The sequence below is a fragment of the Mauremys mutica genome, chromosome 2 (genome assembly GCF_020497125.1).
Source record: "Mauremys mutica isolate MM-2020 ecotype Southern chromosome 2, ASM2049712v1, whole genome shotgun sequence".
Taxonomy (NCBI): Eukaryota; Metazoa; Chordata; order Testudines; family Geoemydidae; genus Mauremys; species Mauremys mutica.
The window spans coordinates 13212251-13237499 of record NC_059073.1 but is presented as its reverse complement, the minus strand read 5'-3'; the positions used below and the strand labels follow the sequence as shown (position 1 = coordinate 13237499).

At 37.8% G+C, this 25249-nt stretch overlaps 1 protein-coding gene across 6 annotated transcripts in view; it reads right to left on the bottom strand.

Annotated features, from left to right (window-relative positions):
• Window positions 1–25249, bottom strand: part of TRAPPC9 (trafficking protein particle complex subunit 9) — an 819600-nt gene that overhangs the window by 776426 nt on the left and 17925 nt on the right. For all 6 annotated transcript variants that reach the window (XM_045006039.1, XM_045006043.1, XM_045006044.1 and 3 more), the window contains exons 3-7: window positions 18057–18202; window positions 15478–15606; window positions 12308–12334; window positions 4704–4825; window positions 3322–3447 (exon numbers count right to left, since the gene is read on the bottom strand). In XM_045006039.1, coding sequence (XP_044861974.1) covers window positions 3322–3447; window positions 4704–4825; window positions 12308–12334; window positions 15478–15606; window positions 18057–18202 — 550 coding nt within the window. The remainder of the gene's footprint in view (window positions 1–3321; window positions 3448–4703; window positions 4826–12307; window positions 12335–15477; window positions 15607–18056; window positions 18203–25249) is intronic.

Genomic DNA, 25249 nt, shown 5'->3' with positions numbered 1-25249 from the left:
CAGTGGGATGATGTTTCTTAGGGTACGTCTACGCTACCCGCTGGATCGATCTATCAGGGATCGATTTATCGCATCTAGTGTAGATGCGGATAAATCAGTATTATATTAAAGCACACTAAGGAACATTACAAAGAGATTACTCACTACAATATATACTACTGTAATGTATATTATATAAATTACTCACAGGACAAAGAGAATGTCTAGAAAGCCACCAATATTTAGACATCTACATAAAACTCAAAAATAGCTAAAAAAATAAAACTTCAAAAAATGAAACTGATAAACCAAAAAAAAGCTGAAGCCCTAATTATATTCATGCATGTGGAACTCTAGTGTCAAGAATGCACATTTCTTATAGATTTTACCATCTTGTAAATTTCCAAGCCTTTTTCAATAGACTAACGAATTCAGAAAAAAGGACAATAGTCGTCCCAGCTTAACCCTTCTTTGATTTTACAAATTTCTAAGTACAATGTAAATATTAATCCTCATGCTTCTGGACAAAAGCATATAGCCCACTGGAGTCTGGAAACGGACAGTGAAAAGCTTAATCTTGATAGGCATCAAATAGTATGAAAGAACAAACTTGATCAAAACATAAAAGTTCTCTCTAGTTTATACCGAAGTGCAGCAGCTGCGTGATATCCAATTTAAGCTCACTATTTCTCTCTTGTTTAACTGTAAAGCATACACTGAAGTTAAATAGAGAAAAAGTGTCTTGTTTAGGAAAAGTCAGAGGCTGTCAGAGAATATTTCAGTTCTGTAATATCCTAGTAACAAGCAATAAGTTCTGACGAAGTGAATATTCACCCATGAAAGCTTATGCTCCAATACGTATGTTAGTCTATAAGGTGCCACAGGACTCTTTGTTGCTTTTTAAAGTTCTTGTAGTGTATCACTGCTGACAGCTAGTGTACAATATATAGCTTGGGCAAACAACCCATAATACAAGACTTTAAATCACTGACAACTATCATAAAAAAAGTATGTTTGATAACTTCAAAGGTGTGAACGCAACTTCACTCAAAAAAGTCATTAATATACAAAGGAAAAAACTAGTGTTTAAGTAACTCTTGCTCCAGGATTGAGACTATCTAAAGGCCAAAAGTATAGGAGTTCAATGAAAAACATCTACCTAATTGGGGCAGTCTAAGTTTAGATTCAGCAGTGCTTCTCAGAGGAGCCAACCGACAAACCATCTCTCCCTCTCCCCAAGAGCCAAGTGCCAATGCTTTAAATTCAAACCCCCCAAAGTTCCAAACAAGCAGTCTGGGTAGAGCTTTTGTCCAGAAGTCCAAGCCTCTATGTCTCCATGTACCCAGTGGCAGGTGTTCTTTGAGGTCTTCGTCCCGTAACATACCCCATCATACAATTATGCTTAATATTTATCCTAAGACAGAATCTTATAACAATTTTCATATCAACTTAGTTCTTTTTCCACAACCTCAAAGGAAGATTCCAGTCATAACATGTGTGATACTTAAGTATTTATTAGACAAGAACATAGGTGCTATAAATGAATTTTCAAAACAATATTTAGATACATCTGTCAGTGTCTCTTGTTCATTGTAACTGATATCAGAGGAAGACAAAAGAATTATAATGCATCTAGCCATCTGTGCAACATATAAAGGAAATGGTAGGCCTCTTATTTCTAATCTGAAGAGTGTTAAAGCAAAAGTGAGGAGAACAATACAATGACAGAAGATTCAAGCCTATGGAAAATCCATCCAGAGCCAAGGTGTATTGCTCCAAATACCTGCAGAAGAGAGCTGGTAGAGCTTGGCATTGTCATTTCAGACAAAAATCTACAGCCACACTGCCCCACTCATCCAATTTAACACATCTGTCTTTAGTAATAATTACACTAGTATCTAATAATTTAATTTAATCTATTTTTCATATATTTTAAGGCCAGAAAAAACTGCAGTCTAACCTCCTACATAACACAAGCCAAAGAATTTCACGTACTGATTTATGCCACAACTTCTTGTTGAACTAGAGCATATCTTTTAGTAAGACATCCATCCTAATTTTAAAAGACTTCAAGTGATGGAGATTGCACCACTTGCCATGGTAAATTGTTCTAATGGTTAATTATCCTCATTGTTTAAAAAAATTGCCTTATTTTAACCTAAATTTCTAGTTTCAACTTTTAGTCACTGGATCTTTTTATGCTTCCCTTCCTAGATTAAAGAGCTCTGCACCAATAGAAATCTTTACTCCAGCACATACTTTTACATCTTTGTTATACATTTTCTAAACACAAAATCTGACGAAGTGGGTATTCACCCACGAAAGCTCATGCTCCAAAACGTCTGTTAGTCTATAAGGTGCCACAGGATTCTTTGCTGCTTTTACAGATCCAGACTACCCCTCTGATACTAAACACAGAGGAAGACAGTCCTTTGTCTTCAGAGCATATAATCTGGGAATCATTCTCCAGAAGAAATTTTTCCATTCAGCCACTTGTTTGGTAATTCAGAGGACTCAGAATGTGGAGCATTCAGACAACAAATTGGCCTCTGCCCACTTGACAAGCAAAAATGACTCAGTGCTTTGATCTCTAAACCTATTCCCTCCACTAGTACAGTAATAGAGATTCACCTAGTCAGACGTCCTGCAGGGAAGATCTATACATCCCTTCTGCAAGTGACAGCTGAATGAAGTGATCATTGCCATTGTACCAACCTGTTAAGGACGTGTTTTCTACACATAACTGCAGGCTGGAAGTGCCAAGTGTGAATCATTCCACAAGTTCCAGGACATATTCATAGAATAATTTCTCTTTCAAAGATCACATTGTCTGAGTTGACAAATGTCCAGTTGAGGCTCACCATAAGACCCTCACCATATGAAAGACTTATTCATGTAATGTGATATATTTTTATGCTGGGCTTTGAGTCTGGTTTTCAGTGGTTTGAATTTTTTTAAACAAAATATACCATATTGTACATATAATGTTCATATCTCACATAACCGACGCAGCTGAGGAATAATAGTGATAGTGTGGCCAATTTTCTCTAGCATAGCTTTCCAATAAGACCTTTGACAGCTGGGCATCCCTAAGACACTTTTATTCTTCACTTCAAGAGTATCACCAATTTCAATCTCATACACCAAGCCTCTACATTTAGATGGAGTTGTTAGTGTTTCTAACATGCTTTGAGATCATGGGATATAAGGTGCTAAAGAGGTGTAAAGCATTAGTTTCAAGACAGAATAGCAAAACAAGGTTCCTACATTCAAGGATTTTTCACCCCTTAATGATTTTTTCATTCTGAGTTTTAAAAAAAAACCAACAGTTTATACACTCACCTGACGAAGGTTGATATAAACTGCGTTCTGAAGAAACTCAGAAGCTTCCATGCTTCTTTTCTGTATTGCTAGGACTCTCACTGCCTTCACACAGGCTTCCAACTCAATCACACCAGCATTTTTATACTTGAAAAGAGGAAACAAAAATAACCAAAGTGCCTTAATATACAAGCATGCCTCTCTTTGTCAGGCTTGAAAAATGTTTCTGTGCATGCAACTCACACATTTCATTCTTTTCACTTCACCAAAAACCTCTAATGAACACTAATGATTACACTGTTTGATTAGCAACTTATGATGCACACTAATGAACAACAATTCATCCTTAAAGAACTGCTACAGTCATCTTCATCCTCAGTGTAATTTTTACTACCTGTATATAACAGTTTTCTTTGTTTGGAGATTCTTCTTTCATTGCAAACATGACATTAAAACCCATATTTTTAAAAACTCGGTTTTAGAACAATGCAAAACAAATGTTTTGAAGCTTAAAGAAGGGGATGACAGAACTGAACAAAATGTTAAAATACAGCTAGGCACTGTTATGTAATACCATGAAATGTATCCGTTGTACAGATAAGGATATCCAGTTACGCTGATGCAAAAGGGAATTTATAATACAAAAGGTTTTTCATTCTAAACAGAAGTTTACAGCTACCTTAACACCATATGCTCTGAGGATGGCTGATGGCTTTAAAAGTTCCTTTTAGTCTCCATTTAAGGATCAGCCAAAATAATATTTGCTTTTACTATTTCTTCAGGTCCCCCCGCCTCCTCCTTCACACGCTCCTGAGACTATGTTCTAAATATTTCATTCCAGGAAAGGTACCATTAGTTGCAAACCCTTCAATAAACTCAAGACACCTCTCAAAGATTGCTCCAGCATACATATAGTATATTAGTCAGCTTACACTGTAACATGTCAATGATAGACATACGCATGAATATTCAAAAGTATAACTGTGCCCACCAATTAACAGAGAACTTTCCCAAAATAACTAGCATTAACCAAAGCACTTTAAAAAATATATACTAATTAATCTACAGGCCTTACAGTCTAAAGGCAGAAGTGGTGCAGTACACAGTACAACTCAACAGAACACCATAGTTTGAGGTTGGTCCCTTGTAGTGTGAAGGCTTAAGCAGAATTCTGAAATAGCCAGATCCCCTGTCAGACTCTGTATGCCCTCTGTGTGCTGAACTGTTAGAAGTTACTCATGTTTCTTACAACATTATTGTACCCTTACACAAATGAAAAGAACATGCCAACATTTATATGTACTTTATAAGGCAGGTGATCTTTAACACCAACTAAAAATGCATTGACAGTACACTGGAATTGATGCATGTATGGAAATTTTTCATAATGCACATAAGGTTACCTTGCTGTAGTAAGAAATGGCCTCTTTATATTTATCTATGATGTCTTCAGGGCCAAGGCAGTTTTTGGCACGTCCTATTTCAGCACTGGTATCTGCATTTATACCATTTGAAGTGAGGGCACCTACAGTGGAACAGAGTAAGGAATGAGCAGGAAGCTTCTGGTTAAAATTAAACATATCTAATAAGCTAGAATACAAAATAGGTTTCAGTGAAGTGTACATAATGAATAAATAAAGAAGCCATGTCCTGGCTGAGTGACAAATGACTGTAGAATATTATGCCTTACTAAAATGAACTAAAAATTAATTCAATCATAAAAAAGGCAAACAGGAGATATAGCTATTTGGTTATGAAAGAACATTCAATATATGAATTTATGGTCTCCTATACCTACCTCGATGTTCAAACTTCGTTTAAAAAAGGGTTTTACTTCAAGAATTAAATAACCATAGCCCATTCAAAATTATACAATTTAACTTTGAGAAGCTTTACATTTGTATGATTTATGTTTTAATTTAAAATTTTATATTTTTTTAAATTTAGTGAACAATTTTACATAACAAATTTCATAAATTTTACCAGTCAGAATCACTATCAAAACACTCCGAAATCCTTTAAAATGAACTTTTCTCTTTCATATATCCAACCTCAGAAAACCATAGGAAAACAAATAAGCCTTGCAGCACATCCTAAAGGCCATCAAATCTGAGCCTATCATACCAAGGACACAGGAAGCAAGTTCATATCCTGAGGACTCCCTAACCAAGTACATATTACAATAAGCGCCCTCCAACTCTCTGACCTCCCTCCAGGCCTGTTTAATCACTAACCCCTGTTATTCCCCTTTGCTTAAATTTTCCCTTCTTTGACACAATCCTTTTATTTAAATTTTTTATTTTGGGAAAGAGATTAAGCAATGAGACATGTGCCCATTACCACCTTAATTCCTTTGTTTGTATGTTTATCCTTGTCCATTTGTGTTTTGTCTTTTTAAGTTGCAAGCTCTTCAAGGAACGGGACCATATAGCCCATGGGTTTAGAGTCTAGCACAATAGGGCTCAAATCCTGATTGGGTCCTTTGGAGGCTCCCGCAACACACAACCATTGTCCTTGCTAAGAATTCAAAGAAGCTCTTCCTATTATTTAGAGTAAACTATGGACCTGAATAATGAAACTATCATCATTACAATTGGAATATTGAGCAATTTTCAAAGTTTTTATTTTAGAAGTTATATCTAAGTACAACAGAATTTTATTGTACAAATCCATTTAGCACGTATTTAACATTTTTTTTTCATGCAACATACTAGTATATATGATACTATATTTATCAGATAGGAACATATAAAACTCTCCAGAGCTATAAATGTTTTACAGCTCCAAGTCCATTTATTAGAAATGTCATTCTATACAGAAGTCAGTGATAAGAAGCGATACAGATTTACTATTTTTAAAATCTAAAAGCTGAAATGACAATTTCTGTAAAGTCCTATTTAACAGGATGCTTTCACAACTGTCAGTTTAGAAAACAGAATTATAACTTCTTTATATAAATGTGCATGATTATTCAAAGGTTATATTGTATGTACGATATATCAATAGCGATTCAGGCGTAAGTGCTCTTAACATTTGGCAGTGGACTAAATTTTGGTTGCAATGATATTTACTGGCCTACTATGAAACATTCGAGTATTTTTCAAGTCAAATATTACATAAAACAGCCTAAAACCAGAAGAAAATGTTAAGCTAGATTGGGGAACAGAACCTCACACAAAATCCAGTACATAGTCTCAATGTGAAACCATCCTGAACAAACAAATTGTGTTAAGTTTTTAATAAATTGTTCAGAATTCTGAAGATCTAATACAATGATGGTAGTTCATTCCCACGTAAAATAATTATTTTATGGCTACACATTCTACACACTATGTGTGTTTCATTTATCAATTACTGGCCTCCATGTAACAATTCCTTCACCATTAAGAGTCTATATTGGATCTATGTATGTTTCACACTGAATATTATTGCATACTTGACCAAAGATGGAAGCGACATAAAAACCATCCATTACAAATAATGATAGGACTAATGATTACTTTGCATCCCCCATTAGTAACCAGTGGACAATCTTAAATAAAGATGTGAGAACTGATGAATTAGTTAATATTGTACATCAAGTTTTCAGAGTACGATTTGTTTTGATAAGATATTGATATTCACAGGCCTATACTCCAACTTATTCAACCAATAAAATATCAGAATATTGTGCAAAATTATACTGAAGGGATATATTTCATAAGAGACCTATCCTGATATAGATGATGATTCAATAATACAGTACTGTTGCAAAAAAGCAAACAATCTTGGGGCTGGTCTACACTGGGGGGGATGTCGATCTAAGATACGCAACTTCAGCTACGTCAATAGCGTGGCTGAAGTCGAAGTATCTTAGATCGATTTACCTCGGGTCCTCACGGCGCAGGATCGATGTCCGCGGCTCCCCCGTCAACTCCGCTACCGCCGCTCGCTCCAGTGGAGTTCCGGAGTCGATGGGGAGCGCGTTCGGGGATCAATATATCGCATCTAGATGAGACGTGATATATCGATCCCCACCCACCGATAGGGTGGGTAGTCTGGACGTACCCTTGGATGTATTAGCAGGAGTGTTGTAAGCAAGACACAAGAAGTCTGATAAGGTCTCAACTGGAATACAGTGTCCAGTTCTGGGCACCACACTCGAGGAAAAATGTGGACAAACTGGAGAAAGTCCAGAGGAGAGCAACAAATAGATTAAAGGTCTAGGAAACATGATGAGGAAAGATTGAAAAAATTGAGTTTGTTTAATCTGGAAAAGAAGACTGAGGAAGGACATGATGATAACCTTCAAGTATGTAAAAGGCTGTTATGAAGAGGAAGGCGATAAATGGTTATCCTTAATCACTAAGGACAGGACAAGAAGTAATGGGCTTAAATTGCACCAAGGAGATTTAGGTTAGATAGTAGCAAAAACTTAACTGTAGGGTAGTTAAGCTGAGGAACAAATTACCTGTGGAATCTCTGTCACTGGAGGTTTTTAAGAACAGGTTAGACAAACATCTGTCAGAGATGGTAGAAGATAATACTTAGGGTACGTCTACACTACAGGATTATTCCGATTTTACATAAACCGGTTTAGTAAAACAGATTGTATAAAGTCGAGTGCACGCGGCCACACTAAGCACATTAATTCGGTGGTGTGCGTCCATGGTCGGATGCTAGCATCGATTTCTGGAGCGTTGCACTGTGGGTAGCTATTCCGTAGCTCCCGCAGTCTCCCCCGCCCCTTGGAATTCTGGGTTGAGATCCCAGTGCCTGATGGGGCAAAAATCATTGTCGCGGGTGGTTCTGGGTAAATGTCCTCAGTCATTCCTTCCTCTGGGAAAGCAACGGCAGACAATCATTTTGCACCCTTTTTCCCTGGATTGCCCTGGCAGACGCCATAGCATGGCAACCATGGAGCCTGTTTTGCCTTTTGTCACTATCATCGTATGTGTACTGGATGCCGCTGACAGAGGTGATACAGCAGCGCTACACAGCAGCATTCATTTGCTTGATAGCAGAGACGGTTATCAGTCGTTCTGTACTGTCTGCTGCCATTGTAAATTGGCAATGAGATGACGGTTATCAGTCCTTCTGTACTGTACTGTCTGCTGACTGCATTGCCACCCGTGCTGATCGGAGCTCCACGCTGGGCAAACAGGAAATGATATTCAAAAGTTTGCGGGGCTTTTCCTGTCTACCTGGCCAGTGCATCCGAGTTCAGATTGCTGTCCAGAGCGGTCACAGTGGTGCACTGTGGGATACCGCCCGGAGGCTAATACCGTCGATTTGCGGCCACACTAACCCTAATCCGATATGGTAATACCGATATTAGTGCTACTCCTCTCGTTGGGGAGGAGTACAGAAACCGGTTTAAAGAGCCCTTTATATCAATATAAAGGGCCTCTTAGTGTGGACGGGTGCGGCGTTAAATCAGTTTAAAGCTCCTAAAATCGGTTTAAATGCGTAGTGTAGACCAGGCCTTAGTCCTGCATCAATCCAGGAGACTGGAGTAGATGACCTATCAAGGTTCCTACATTTCTATGATTCTATATACTTGGGGAAAATCAATATTGTAAAAATAGAGCTATTAAAGCTAAAACAGTCTTTTTCTGGACTTCTATGGTAGTAACTGAGAAAAAAAGTGAGCAGTAGATTTCAAGTCACTGTCAGGCTAGCCTGAACTGACACAAAATTTAAAAGAAACCACATAGGGAGCACAAAAACAACATTTTTTTTTAAAAAGCTCTGCTCAGTCTTCTGTTATTTAGTCAGATTCATCTCTCCTTGTGTTAGAATTGTGATTCTACAATTTGCATTCAATGGTTTAATTTGTGCTATTAAAGGATGAGCCCACGAGAGAAATGTTCTGAATAAAAGACTGCCTTGATAAGAAAATAGGGAAATACAGATTCCAAATTACCTGAAATTAAAAAAAAAGCCCTTTAACTAGATGCAGCCACAGATGGTTATGAATGAAGTTATGAAGAGAATAAAGCCTTAAAGCCAACAGAGATATCAGAACAGAAAAGGATTAGGAATATAAAGATTAAACCACCACAAAAATATCACCAGAATACAATAGTGTTTATAACAGAATGGCTGACAGTCTCTAGGATCTCTGACATTTCTTCAAGTTAATGAATTGAAGGAGATTCAGGAGCTCACTTTCAAAAAAAATCTGAGACACAGTAGGCAATCTTGATGGGATTATATGTCCTACTTCAAAATTAAGGAATAAATGCTCAGAACTGTAAGAAAAATCTCATTTTCTTCCTGTAATCGAAAATTATGTACATGGATTTTTAAAAGGGCTAGAGTTTTAAGTAATATTAATTGTATCTTGCCTCTGTCTATTTTTATATATGTATATAAAGAATAATAAAATCTTGTTCTTCAAGGTTAAACACCGCATATAACTATTTAGATGCATTATAGCACATTTTTGCTTTCCCCTAAAGCATAAATAAAGCATTGATCACTAGCAGTGACAAGATACGAGACTTAAACAATTGGTCTGACCCATTGCAGCATATCTTATGTTCCAGGCAATGCACCCACGTTATCTAAGTCATCTGGCAAAGTCATTCATTTCAAGAAGACATAATGAGATTCTACCTGCCTTTTTAGGGTTTAAGTGATAAGTACAGAAAAGGGCAAAATGATTAGGCGTATGAAACAGCTTCCATATGAAAAGAGATTAATAAGAGACTTTTCAGCTTGGAAAAGAGATGACTAATGGGGGATATGATAGAGGTCTATAAAATTATGACTGGTGTGGAGAAAGCAAATATGGAAGTGTTATTTACTCCTCCTCATAACACATGAACTAGGGGTCACCAAATGAAATTAACAGGCAGCAGGTTTAAAACCAAAAAAAAGGAAGTATTTCTTCACACAACGCACAGTCAACCTGTGGAACTCTCTGCCAGAGGATGTTGCGAAGGCCAAGACTAACAGTTCAAAAAAGAACGAGGTAATTCATGGAAGACAGGTCTATCAAAGGCTATTAGCCGGGATGGGCAGGGATGGTGTCCCTAGCCTCTGTTTGCCAGAAACTGGGAATTGGCGACAGGGGATGGATCACTTGATGATTTCTTGTTCTGTTCATTCCCTCTGAAGCACCTAGCACTAGAAGACAGGATACTGGGCTAGATGGACCTTTGGTCTGATCCAGTATGGCCATTCTTATGTTCTTCTCTCAAAAGAGATCACACACTGCTTTCCTTCATTCCAGTCAAATTTACACTTTCCCAAAACAGAGTAACAGAGGTTGAATTGGACATGTAAGATCCTCCATAAGAAGTTCTACAGCTTAAGTTACTGCAAACAACTTGGCTTCCACAAGCCATGAGGGAAAAAAAGCAGAAGTAGCACTCTCCCCTTTTATGCCTCCAAGCTTAATCCATGGGTACAGGCTCCCCTCCCACTGCAGAATTGGAGGAGAAAATGGGGGTCTTACACTCTTACATCAATTGCTTTTGTGAGAAAGCTTATTTAATAATAAAAGCTATTGAAGAATCCCTAAACCAAAAAATGAATACTGTTTAGACATCTACAAAGCAGCGCTAACAACATATAGGAACAAATATAATACTGTTCATATGAAAACTAGTGGACAATTTTTCATTTAATTCTAAGCAACTGGGCCATGAACAGCTGTCATGAAAATAGAGAAGTGTGATCTTCACTTAAATATAAAACTTTAAACAGTGACAAACTATTTTAAATGGTCATTTCAATTTAAGGTGACCCATTTGGCAGTTTCACTGTATCGTTTTTTGTTGTTTTTTTTAAGAAAGTAACAGCCTTTATAATCTGTATTCATTTTAAAACAAAGGTACATTCCTACTGTCATTTCTATATAAAAAAGCCCTTTTTCAGCTTATTTTGGATATTTTCATTTTAATACAATTGTTCCCAGAAAAAACTCATTTGCATATGAAAAACTGAAATACATTGGTAAGGTGTTTCATGTTACATTAACTGGGGGCAAGGAAAATTATGAAATTATAATTAAATATATCTAAAAGAAGCAAGTAAACCCTTTTGTTGCAAAGTGCTACAGAGCACCAAGGTATAAGTATTTTTTCATTAGTACTTATGCAACAAACTGCCTTTAGGATCTGCTGCAAGTCTCATTTCTTCAACTGGTCTGTTCTGAACCGTATTTGCCGCATACCCACTCTTATACCTGTTCATTTTTTGTTCTTCTATTCATGTTACTAAATGGGATAAGACCTCACTGAAATGGGTTGGGTGGCTTGCATCACAGCTTTTGGGTTTGTCATAGTGACAGATGTTTTGATAGTGTCCAGGTGAATACTGTATTTACATCTTAATGCATTCTATTTGGTTTTTATTGTCTGATACTCAGATGTCTCAAGAGACACCTTGCGAATGGACTAAATAAACGAATCCCAAATCACACAACTTTTGTCTAGTAAACACAAGTTACAATTTGTAAATCATCTTTTGTCATCAACAGCCTTTGGTGGTAAACTGAATGCTGCTTCAGAGTTTGAGCAAAGTAATTATTGAAACAGAAATAAAAACCCACAGGACTAAGAATGCTGGGAAGACACTGTATTTAGAACATAGTAAAGTCAACATTACTGCTCTAGAAAAAGGCATTAAGACTACTACCTCACATTTTTAGTAATGCTGTAACTGGAAAAAAAAAATCAAGGAGTTCTTGTAAGTAAATGGAAATGGAAAGTTAAGCCAGATTTCTAGCCATTCTGATGTTTAGACAATGTTCTCCAAAATCCATATGATCATGACAAAGTTGCAGGTTCAATTTTTTTTAAATGTCTATCAAGTTTTGGATAAGTGATTTGATATATCATGGGCCTGATTTTCAGAAGTGCTGAGCACCCACAAAATTAAGAGTCAAATCAGGCCCACACTTTATCAAACTGATACCAAAAACTGAGGCACAAAGTCTGAACCAATTTTGAAAATTTAGCTGTAATCATCCACACAGAGGCAAAACAATTTAAAAAAAAGCAAAAAGACAAAGTACCTGGGTCAATGAGAACTTCTTGTGCCCCTAGGAGGAGGAAAAAAAAAGATTTTTTCAGCCTTAAAAATATAGCCAACGTAAAGTAAGCTATTGCAATATATTTTACAACTATCATCAGTCATAAGCAGAATTACAGGACAATTATTAAAATCTAGCACAGACATTGCTGTTCAAATTAATCAACCATTGTTTTAAGTCATAGCACAACAATTGTCATTTGGTTACAACATATTTACCATATCCTGTACCTATATTAAATGTCCTTTTTAAAAAAATATATAATCAGAAAAAGTTATGATTAGTTCTAAGACCAAACCAAAAGGAATATTTTAAAGTCAAATCCTAGATTATCTTAATTTTTAGTCATCCCCCCACTTTTTTTGGGGGGGGGTTAGCAAGCTACCATAACACAGTGTACTTATAAGTGCTTGTAGAGTATTTACCACACAATTACTACCATTAGGACCCTTATACTTTAATGTCTTCTGACTTCCTTTAAAAAGATCATCCCATTTTTTTTTAAAGATTTTGTTAATGACTCTACCATCACAGAGCACGGCTCTTCAGAAACTGAATACATGTTTGGTGGTAGACTTCGGTCAAGGTTGGGTAGCAGAAAGAAATGCTCCCTACATCTCAGATGTAGAGGTAGTCCATGAGATTCTAATATAGGATATTTTGTGTAAGGCCTACCCAACACTCAAGCCATTTATGTTAAATATATGGTAAAAGGAGATTGCATTTAAGAAGTCACTTTTTTTTTTTTTTTAAATAGATACAGCATCCTGTTGCTCTCAACCCTGGAGAAGGTAATTGAAATGTGAAGAGAGGGCTCAATAGCCCCAAATTATTTGTGTTCTTTATCCGATAGCTTGTACTTCCTTAAACTGATTCTCAGTCTCTAGACCAGACAGGTAAACTAGAGATTTAAAAGCTACAGGAAAACTGAAGTTAAAATTTTCTATACCTAATTCTATAAGGCTATTATACTTGTCACTTTTTAAAATGTAAGAAATCATAAACAGAAATGCAACTGGAAAAGTAAGATACTTCAGACAGAGAGAGTTGCACAAACAGTATGTACTAAAGAGGAAACAACAATCAGAAAATCTTAGAGAAGAAAGATACAAAAATGTTTGTGTTATAATCAGACCTTTATATATATTTTTAGAGAGATGGTTTGGGTTCAGGATATAGTAGCTGTTCCGACAAAGATTAGAATCCAACTATTTAGACCCCAAAATGACAGTGATAATAACTAGAGTTAGTGATGATATCTTGTGGACTGTAAAATAACAGCTCTAGATTAAGATGTGTGTTCCTGAAAGGTATGGAGTGAAGAGAACAGACTGAATTAAAATACTAGTTGTCTCTATGAATAATGTTTTTTACTTGATGCAGACAGTGGCTTATTGAAAAGCTTTTAACAAGAAATTTAAGAAGTTTATATTTATCAGTGTATTAAATATACAACTTGCAGAAGTGACTGGAAGACACTGCAAATTATTAAATTACAAAACAAATGAAGAAAGTAGTAATAAATCACAAAATGTATTTTGTTCAGTTATTCTGACATCAATTATGATAATATACTTTTGTAAAAATAAGTTTTAGTAACAAGACCTCACTGCAACATCTACTATTAAATCTTTGCTGAGAAGTGAAGAGAGCCACAACTGTGTGCTTGATGAGTGGGAAATCATCTTGTCCAACTTGTAAGATGCATTTTAACACAGGAGTTCTCAAACTGGGGGTTGGGACCTCTCAGGGTCATGAGGTTATTACATGGGAGGTCGCGAGCTGTCAGCCCCCACCACAAACCCCACTTTGCCTCCAGCATTTATAATGGTGTTGTGTTTTTAATTTATAAAGGGGGGGGGGTCGCACACCAAGGCTTGCTGCGTTAAAAGGGTCACTAGTACAAAAGTTTGAGAACCACTGAAGTTATGGGACTAGCTGGACAAAACTTTATTTACTTAAATGACATGAATACCTGGTGTAATCTTTTGAAATATGCTCTTTTATTGTAAAGTTGAAATGTCAATACATATAATTTGTAATTCATCCTCTGAAAATGCAAAATAAATGTTTGCCAGTTTTGATATGTATATTAAGTAAAGCTATTTTTACAAGATGGAATTAGTTCTGATCACAATTTTAAAAAGAATTTATGATTAGCTGTTAAACAAGGGAATGGGGATTGTGGTTTTTTTTTAAACTCTAAATAGCTAGCAGGCACTCTCTCCAAGGATGCAACAAAGAGTCTTGTGGCACATTATAGACTAACAGATATATTGGAGCATAAGCTTTCGTGGGTGAATACTCACTTCAGCACTACTTGATGAAGTGGGTATTCACCCATGAAAGCTTATGCTGCAATATATCTGTTAGTCTATAAGGTGCCACAAGACTCTTTGTTGCTTTTTACAGATCCAGACGAACATGGCTATCCCTCTGATACTTGTCTCCAAGGAAGGTAACCTGTTTCATAAAAGCTATACAATTAAAGTATTTACAAAAAGCATACTAAAGCCTTTCAATGGCAAGTTGTCAGTTTCCTGACTGGTGTTTAATTTTACAACCAACATTTTAATAAAAGACCTACTAAATGGGCTTTGTTTAAAATTGATATGAATTACAATTCAATATTAGACTATTATAATTCATACAAGTAACTGCATATATACTCTGCCAATAATGCGTAAGTTTTAAACAAAGTGATGCGGTCTTCCAAACAAGTCCTTGAATAAAGAACACCAAAAGCCTTGGATATTGAACATACCCTTCTTATCCTTATCAATTCATATATCTCTCTCACACCATTTATATATTTTCTCAAAACTGCCTGCGTTTTTCCCTGCTGAATGATTTTCACCAAATCTTAAGTCAAATCCTGGTCTTAACACACAACCAGAGAAATTGTGAACAAATTCTATCTCTGGGTAAGCACATTTCTTAATATCACTACAAAACCATTGGATTTTTATACTAAAAAATAAATCTTCTCACAAAAAAGAAATATAGTTCAATTTAATACTATTTTTACCTTTGTGTGAAATTCTTATTACACATGGGTGGGGGGGGGGGGAGAAAGAGACTATAGATTAAGGGTTGTCATTACTAAACATCTGGGGAAAGAAGTCAGAACAGAAGCCCCGTTTAAGGCTTACCTGGTCGGTGTCTGTTGCCTGCCTCAGCGGGAAGAGAACTACCTTGTGCCCTGCGAGCCCCAGCTTTACCTCCTGTGCCACCAGGGTAGTGATAGATAACTGATGCTGAGCATAAACCTTCAAGAGCAGCTGAAGATTAAAGATAAATAAATATTTAATTAACAGAGAATCAATTCATCACATGATATGAAGTATTATAATTTATAATCCTATAAACAGAGCCTCAAAAACCTCACTCTGTCAGGGGCACCCATAGAAATTTTTTTCCATGGCATGCATCATCAATCCCCGCTGCGCCTACTGAGTTCACACCACACTCGGTCCCCTTCAAGCATGTCCCGCCCAGGTGCAATCTCATTCCCCATCAATGAGAAGGAACATGGGCTGCTGAAACGGAGCAAGGCCAGGCAGGCCCCCAGGGGGAAGCCCTGGTACAGAAGCGAGCCCCACAGCAGCGGCATGGACAAATACTGTCAACCCCACTGCTCAGTGTTTCAGAGTAGCAGCCGTGTTAGTCTGTATCCACAAAAAGAACAGGAGTACTTGTGGCACCTTAGAGACTAACAAATTTATTTGAGCATAAGCTTCCGTGGGCTACAAAAGTTTTTTGCTGACAACAGTTCATCTTAATTAATTAGCCTCTTAGGAGTTGGTTGGGCAACTCCCACCTTTTCATGTTCTCTGTATGTATACATATCTCCTCACTATATGTTCCATTCTATGCATCCAACGAAGTGGACTGCTCAGTGTGTCCAGCCAGATTTAGCTTTGCAGCTCCTCCATCACGATGGAGGGACCACAGTAGTGCTGAACTTCAGTGCACAGGAGCCACAACGCAACTCTCTCGATTACGGCCCCATGATCTCTCCATCATGATACTTTTAGCAATCTCTGTCATAAAGGAGGGGCCACACCTGTCTGGGCAGTGGGGCGGCCAGCCCTGCTCCTCCTTGCCACTGTCAATGATACGCATCAAGCGTAATGTGTATGGCTGCATATATACCACTGCACCCTTCATGAATAAAAATTTTGTCTGGCTCCTTCCCACGCTAGAACAGAACGTTCTAAGCATCATTGTTCCTTTCTCAAGAGTGAAAGGAAAAGAAAGACAGTAAGTAGAATGGCTGAAGCTGATGCATCTTTTGCAAGAGGGGAGCCATGAAGTAAAATAACGCAAAAACATGTCAGAGGGGGTGGGGGTATGTCTACGCTTAGCTGGGAGGTGCAAATTCCAGCTTAAGGATACATACCGCATGCTAGCTCCGATCAAGCTAGTGCACTAAAAATAGATTGTAGGTATGGCAGTGTGAGCAGATAGGTATGTACTTGGGGTGGCTAGCACCTTGGATGGCTACATACTTGAAGTGGCAAGCCCCTTTTGCCACTTGCATCATTGCAGCTACACTATTTTTAGCACAACAGCTTGATCAGATCTAGCATGTGTATATCTCCTTGCACCAGAATTTACACCTCCAGCTCAAAGTGTATACATATCTTAAGAGGAGTGGAAGGAGAAGAAAAGAGCACAGCAGCAGGAGCTGCTAGTGATTTCCCTACATGGATGATGTAAACGTCTAGAAAACATGACCTATGAGGGAAGATTGAAAAAATTGGGTTTGTTTAGTCTGGAGAAGAGAAGACTGAGGGGGTACATAAGAGTTTTCAAGTATATAAAAGGTTGTTACAAGGAGGTGGGGGGTGAAAAATTGTTCTCGTTAACCTTTGAGAACAGGACAAGAAGCAATGGGCTTAAATTGCAGCAATGGAGGTTGAGATTGGACATTAGGAAAATCTTCCTAACTGTCAGGGTAGTTAAACACTGGAACAAATTGCTTAGGGAGGTTGTGGAATCTCTGTCATTGGAGGTTTTTAAGAACAGGTTAGACAAACATCTGTCAAGAATGGTCTTATTACATAGTCCTGCCTTGAGAGCAGGGGACTGGACTAGATGATGGACTGAGGTCCCTAAACTTCTGTGATTCTATGGAGGAATGAGAATCAACAGCTAAGCATCCAATGACCACTTGTGCACCTAGGAGAAAAGCAACAGCAGCACAAGAAAAAAAAAAAAGAGGCCTGCAAAGAGATGAAGCCTAGGGGCAAAAACTGATTTGCATGAGGTGAAAGGAGTGAAGGTATGTGAATGTAAGTTAAATATATGTGGGTTTGGCAGCCACAGGAGCATACATTTTTTCATCCAATCTTTATTATGCCTCATACCAGCAGGATTTGAAACATTTTTCCCCACACCTATTCACCTGAGGACTAAGATCACCTTTTAAAAACAGCTATTAAACTAGTCATGCATAATATAGTTATGCTACAGAAGCCCATGTTTTATATTGCAAATATGCTAAATTCTCACTTTCTATAACAGTATTTTCCTTGCATTCTTAGTCACGTACTAATTCTTTTGGCTTGATTTTCAAGTCACATTTTATTGGATTTTTTAAGTGTCTTTTTAAGTGCATTTAATTGCTGCCTTTTTATATTGCAGCAGGAAGGCTACAAAAAGTTATCATTTGCTTCGTACCAGAATCTTAAATGATTTGTGTTTTATCAGCATCAATTAAGCCTACCTCCAAGCCACAAAAAGTCATTTACAGACCGCAGAAGTTCCACAGCCATATGATAATGTACCAAGGAATCTTGTAACATCCCAGCTTGTAGACACAGATCACCAACATGTTTCCGCATCCGACCTTGACAACGTTTCTTATAATGTCTGAAATATAAAAGATAGTGTATAGTTACTCCCACAATACCTACATCCTATGAGCTGAGAAAGCATTGAGTTACTTGTTTTTATTCTTCCCTCTCTATTTATGAACCACTGAGACATTAAACATGGCTGTGACTTTATTGACATGAATTGTGACCATGTAGATCACTGTTGCAACCAAGGTCCTATAGTTGCATCAAATCTTGTACAAAGGAGGTCAAGTAAGTCGTCTATAGAAAGCTTGTAATTCGCTGTTTATGATTATGCTGTCTGTATGTCTATCATTTTTGTATTTGACGTTATGAATATTGGCTATGTACTTGTATCTCAATGTGTTTGATTTTAAGTAACCTCAGTGAAGCATTTGGTCAGCTACTTTGAGAAAGGACTATTCTCAGTAAGTGCCCAATCAAGAAATACTTAACTGACAATGGACTTTGGGAGATGCCAATCCACATCTGAGCTTTCCTGTAACGTTCAAACTAACATGTAAACAATGGCGTCGGCCTGCAAAAACCTGACCTATTCATGGACGTGACTTGCGCAGGTGGCTACAAACTCCATCTTGTTGCAGTGACTTTGCACAGAAGAACAAAGGGGTTTCTGCCCATAAGAGAGAGAATATAAAAGGCCCTGGAAGCCTCTCCATTTTGTCTTCAGCTGGCTCAATAGACGGCATCTCCACCCCAAAGAGATGCCTGGGGAAAAAAAAACTGGGACAAAGGAGTACAACTAAGGGGGTGTGAGTGACTGCTGGACCCAGGCCATAAACCACAACACTGGTCTGAAAAGGATTGGGCTCAGACTAGGAAGGAGTCTAGTCTGTGAAAGAAGCTTATTGGGACATCCTTGAGGGTGAGATTTTCCTGTATTCAGTTTACTACTGTATTAGGCTTAGACTTGCGTGTTTTGTTTTATTTCGCTTGGTAACTTACTTTGTTCTATTATTACTTGGAACCACTTAAATCCTACTCTTTATACTTAATAAAATCACTTTTGCTTCTTAATTAACCCAGAGTAAGTAATTAATACCTGGGGGAGCAAAAAGCTGTGCATACCGCTCTATCAGTGTTATAAAGGGCAGACAATTTATGAGTTTACCCTGTATAAGCTAAATGGATTTATTTGGGGTTTGGATCCCATTGGGAGCTGAGTCTGGGTGCTAGATACAGGAGCACTTGCTAAGCTATTTTCAGTTAAGTCTGCAGCTTTGGGGTGCATGGTTCAGACCCTGGGTCTGTGTTGGAACAGACTGGCATGTCTGGCTCAAAAAGGCAGGGTTCTGGAGGCCAAACTGGCAAAGAAAAACAGGCTCAGAGGTAGTCTCAGCACATCAGGTGACAGTCCCAAGGGGATCTCTGTGACCGAACCCATCATAATGGCAATCCATCCTTTATCACTGAGCAAACAGCCCAACATCAACTATAACCAGTTGTATTGGGCAAAATGAAAAATAAAGACCAAACACCCTCAAGAAATAGATGAGATATAGACATATTCTGAATATACAGCACTGCTGTACATAGATTAAACTGAAACCCTTCCTTTCAGAGAGAATTTTACTTGTAAATTATGAAATATATAGAGAAAAATGCTAATAGAAATAGGCAGATCATTCTTTTCATGTTCTATTAATTAAATACACCTCTACCTCGATATAACGCTGTCTTCGGGAGCCAAAAAAAATAAATCTTACCACGTTATAGGTGAAGCCAGGTTACATCAAACTTGCTTTGATCCGCCGGAGTGCGCAGCCCCGCCCTCCCGGAGCACTGCTTTACCGCGTTATATCAGAATTCGTGTTATATCGGGTCGCGTTATATCGGGGTAGAGGTGTACTTGCTCTGTAGAACTAACAGCCTGTTAAAATAGCACACAACTTTTTCCTGTAAGGGGATGGATTATCTATGGATCTGTTGAAGACCTAAGCATCTTCCCACTTTTACTCACACTTTCAGCCTCGGGGACCAACATCCCAAGAGCTGAATGGGATTCTCTTCAAAGCCCACCTATACCACTAAGTAAAAGATCAGCTAGAAAATAGCTATAGACCACCACAAGGCATTCAGTCCCCATCTCTCTCCCTAACCACCCAAATAAGGAAACTACAAGGAACAAGGCAGCTTGTGGAAAATTTTAAACTAAATAGATGCTTCAATAGAGTTAATTATTAGAAAAGTAACTAATCTGGATAATGGATTCTTGATGTAGCATTGATGCTAGCCTTCCTTAACCAGAACTTCTCAGAAATAAGTAGGTGAATGGAACGGATGCAAAGTAACAAATATATACTTCCCCCTAGGGACTCATCATGCTTCAAGACAGGAGGCAAATCATTCACTTTCTCAGAAGAGACTTCTCTCAAGGTATGTCTACACTGCAATAAAAATCTGTGGCTGGCCTGTGTCAGCAGACTTAGGCTTGGACTGTGGGACTGTTTTACTGCAGTGTAGACTTGCAGGCTCAGACTGGACCCTATGAAGTGTGAGGTTTCCCAGAGCTTGGGCTGCAGCCCAAGCCCAGAAATCTACACTTCAATCAAACACCCTAGAGCCCAAGACCTGCAAGCCTGAGTCACTTGGCATGGGCCAGCCACAAGTGTCTAGTTGCAGCGTAGACATACCCTCAGAGCCCCTCAGCAAATATCTGCACATTCTGCTCTGCCTTCAAGGACACACCTAAGTATTCTATAGACTGAAAATATTTGCACCACCAGTAATTAAGCTTTTTTTCATTTGAAAGATTTAATAAAACGGTCACTCGTCTACATTAATTTTGTAAGTACACACAAAACCTAGTGCTGTAACATCAGAGATTCTTCCAGTATAAGTATATTATTCAAATACATTTCTCCGAGTTTCTAGTATCTTCTCTCCAAGGTTAAATTTCTCCAAGTTATTTAAGTCTTTCCTCTTCTTCCATGACCATGTCTTTCTGAGCAGCAGGGTGGATTTGATTTAGTCAGGAAGACTCCATTTAATCAGATTTCTACATAAAAGTGCATTCTTGTTTGTTGTTATAACCTTAATACATATTCTTCACAACTGTTGGTGGCACCAGGCATGGCCCAGTGTTAACAGAAGGGTGGAAAATGACAGTGCCAATGAAGGCTCCCTGTATTAGGCCTCTGCTTGTCTGAACCGCTTCCATGTTTAAACTTTAATTAACCCCACAGGCTAGATGGAAAGAATGGAATGTGTGGCAACTAGTTATCAGTACCAGGAGGCAATTATACAGCCTGCTTGCACCTGGCTAAAGGGAGTGAAACAGAATGACCGGTCAAGAAAAGTTACTAACGAGATAATATATTTTTTGCCAAGTATGATCTAACCTGTTTAGAGTAATTGCTACGTTATAATGTATTTGCTGTATGGGAACTAAAAAGGAGGGAGAAGAGGGGGAGGGAGGGGGGAGCTGGGCATTGGGGGTAATAGACATGCTTAGCTAAGATCATGTATAAAGACAGAGAGCTGCTTGTCTGGGGTGTGCTTGATCTGAGACCTTTCTGTGTCTCCGAGCACGTGCTTTGAGATCTCAAATAAACTTTTTTTTGCTTCTCCACCCTGGTGTATCTAATTGGAGCGAGGCACTCCGGGCAACGAATCACTGTTGCTGTAGCCTCAGGCCTTTTGTGCCGGCAACACAACTCAGAGATAGATGTAGGTTTCATTTTTAGAAGGTACAAACTATACTTTTTAAACAGTGATCTATTTTGAAAATTTTTCAGATTAGTTTTACAGCTATATCAGAAAATGAAGTATTGTTTGTTTATTTCATTTACCAAAGGTAATTGAAGCAGATATTTATGCAGTCATTTGGAGGTGAACTATCTCAATTCAACAGGTTAATCATTAATATTTGGAGGATTTTCTTGCATGCTGTATTAGGAAGAGAACATCACCAGAAAGACATTTAAATTCTTACAGCCTGCTGCCATTATAGGTTCTCTCTTCTAGTGAGAGAATGGTATGGTAGATCTCAAATCAATGAAGGCTACACTAAGAAAGACCTCAAGACTTCTAGACTACGCTACTCAAACAGTTTCATTTTTGTTTCTAGTGCCTGTCCCTCCCTTCTCACATTTATCTCCAGACGTCTTCTCCTTGTCCAGATCTATTCCACCCCCAACAATCTTCTATTCATTGAATGTTTTGAAACTTTGCACTTTTAGAGAGAGGTAAGGGATTAACTCTGTGTACACAAATTTGCAGAGGGACAATAGGGTTGAAGTCTGTTATTTCTCACCTCTATATATTTTAAAACATTTTTGCTGTTATCTCTGGAGACACAAATCCAGTTTGAGAACTGCAACACTAAGCATCTCTGATGGTATCTTCTAGACAGAGCACTGAGTCCCATTGGGTAGATAAAAAGATTAACCTACATAATCTATACAGAGGCACCCAGAACCCCATAAAATTGGGTCCCTAATCCATGAACTATGGGAACTCATTTACAAAACTTTCCTTAAACATTACATGAATATATTGTCTCATACTACAGAATTAGAATTTATAATCCCTATTCCATGATGTGATATCTTTGACCTATAATGTATCTTTAGATAGGTCTTTTCCTTAAAAAAGCATTTTATCAAAAAAATTCAACTTAAATTTTAAAAAAAATCCATATATATATTTCTTTTTTAAATCATTGATTTTTATCTATCCTGCTGAGCAGCTATTTTTGGATGCCTCCCACATCTCCATTTTCAGTGTCAACAGAGATTTATTTTACCCTTTCTGATCTGTGAACAGCCTTTCTTGAAAACTCATCAGCTATTCCTGATTCCTTCCATTTTTCAGACCCGTTAATCTTTGCCATATCCTTCATAGTGCTCCAATTTTCTTCCACACTAGTGGATTTAATATATTCTCCCATTCCATATTGCCGCCTCCTCCATTATCTTTCTTAATATGCATACATTTGTTTTCTTAAAATCTACATCTGTTATTCTTTATTATTTTTAATTCAAGCAGCTTGTAACCACTATTCACAGAATCATAGACTTTAAGGTCAGATGGAACCATTATGATAGTCTAGTGAGTCTGACCTCCCGCACAATGCAGGCCACAGAATATCACCCACCCACTCCTGTATCAAACCCCTAACCTATGTCTGAGCTGCTGAAGTCCTCAAATTGTGGTTTAAAGACTTCAAGGTGCAGAGAATCCTCCAGAAAGTGACCCTTGCCCCATGCTGCAGAGGATGGAGAAAAACCCCAAGGGCCTCTGCCAATCTGCCCTGGAGGAAAATTCCTTCCTGACCCCAAATATGGCAATCAGCTAAACCCTGAGCATGTGGGCAAGACTCAGACACCCAGGAAAGAATTCTCAGATCCCACCCCAACTAACATCCCATCACAGGCCATTGGGCATATTTACCACTAATAGTCAAAGATCAATTAATTGCCAAAATTAGGCTATCCCATCATATTCTCAGTCCCTTCCTACCAATTAGTAAGTAGTAAATCCAGGGTTGCTTATTCTCTACTTAGATTCACTACTTTCTGGATCACTGAGAGGCAGAACAGATTGAGTACAAAAATGGAACTCCTGAGTAATAATCCCAGATCTGCCACTGATGTGCTGTGAGAACTTGGGCAAGTTACTCAGGCAGAGAGGCTGAGTATCTCCAACTATTAAATAGGGATAACACCATTTACCTACCATATAGACATGTTGAAATGATTAATGTTTATACAGCACTATGAAATCTTTGATGATCCACATAAATGTTTCCCAAAAACATCAGATTTGTAGGTCTGGCTTCTCTTCCCTGAAGACCACTCTTTTACATAAAAACTAAATGAAATAACCATCAAGTAAATAAGGTTTTTAAAATGTTTAAGAAACTTCATTTAAAGTTAAATTAAAATGCAGAGCCCCCCCCCCCCCCCCGGAATCGGTGGCCAGGACCCGGGCAGCGTGAGTGCCACTGAAAACCAATGGGAGAACACTTCAACCTCTCTAACCACTCAGTGACAGACTTGAAGGTGGCAATTTTACAACAAAAAAACTTCAAAAACAGACTCCAAAGAGAGACCGCTGAACTTGAATTCATATGCAAATTAGATACAATTAACTTAGGTTTGAACAGAGACTGGGAATGGTTGGGCCATTACACTAATTCAATCTATTTCCCCATGTTAAGTATCCTCACACCTTCTATGGGTCATCTCGATCACCACTTCAAACTTTTTTTTCCTCCTGCTGATAATAGCTCATCTCATTTGATTGGCCTTCTTACAGTTGGTATGGCTACTTCCACCTTTTCATGTTCTCTGTATGTATAAATATCTTCTTGCTGTATGTTCCAGTCTATGCATCCAATGAAGTGTTCTGTAGCCCACAAAAGCTTATGCTCAAATAAATTTGTTAGTCTCTAAGGTGCCACAAGTACTCCTGTTCTTTTTATATATAGTAACAGACGTCCCCAATAAAAACACCCATTTTAAAATAACTATCTGTAATTCATTGTTGTTTATGAAGAACTAAGTTATCCAAGTGAACAATTTTTATTGTTACAACAATGTGCAGTTTTTCCAACTTGTGCTTTAACACTATACAAATGTCTCTGCCAGTCAAAAGGTGAATATTCATGTAAACAAGATCCACCCTCAACACACAGATGATAAAACTTAATTCACCAGATGCTTGGGGTTTTTGTCTGGTTTTATTTTTCAAGTCACCCAGCTACAAAAAGGATCAATAAAAACATTAATTCAGAACTAGACTGAAAAAATGCTTGTCTGTTATGAAATGCATAATACTATATATTATATATATTGCAAAAAAATTAAAAATCACTTTTTTGGTGATTTCCTCCAGTGTACAGTCATTAAATAAATTATTTGTCCCAGCTACTGATGCTATGAGGCCTGAGATGAAGAAATTGGTGCAAAATTTTACAATATAATAAGGAGGTTATAACTTTCTTTTTTTTCTGGTTGATCATGAGTCACCAGGGTTCTGGTTCCCTGTGGTCTAAGCCAATTCCCACACAGTGACAGAGGTTAGACGTCATTTTCTACGCTCTCTCAGAGGGAGT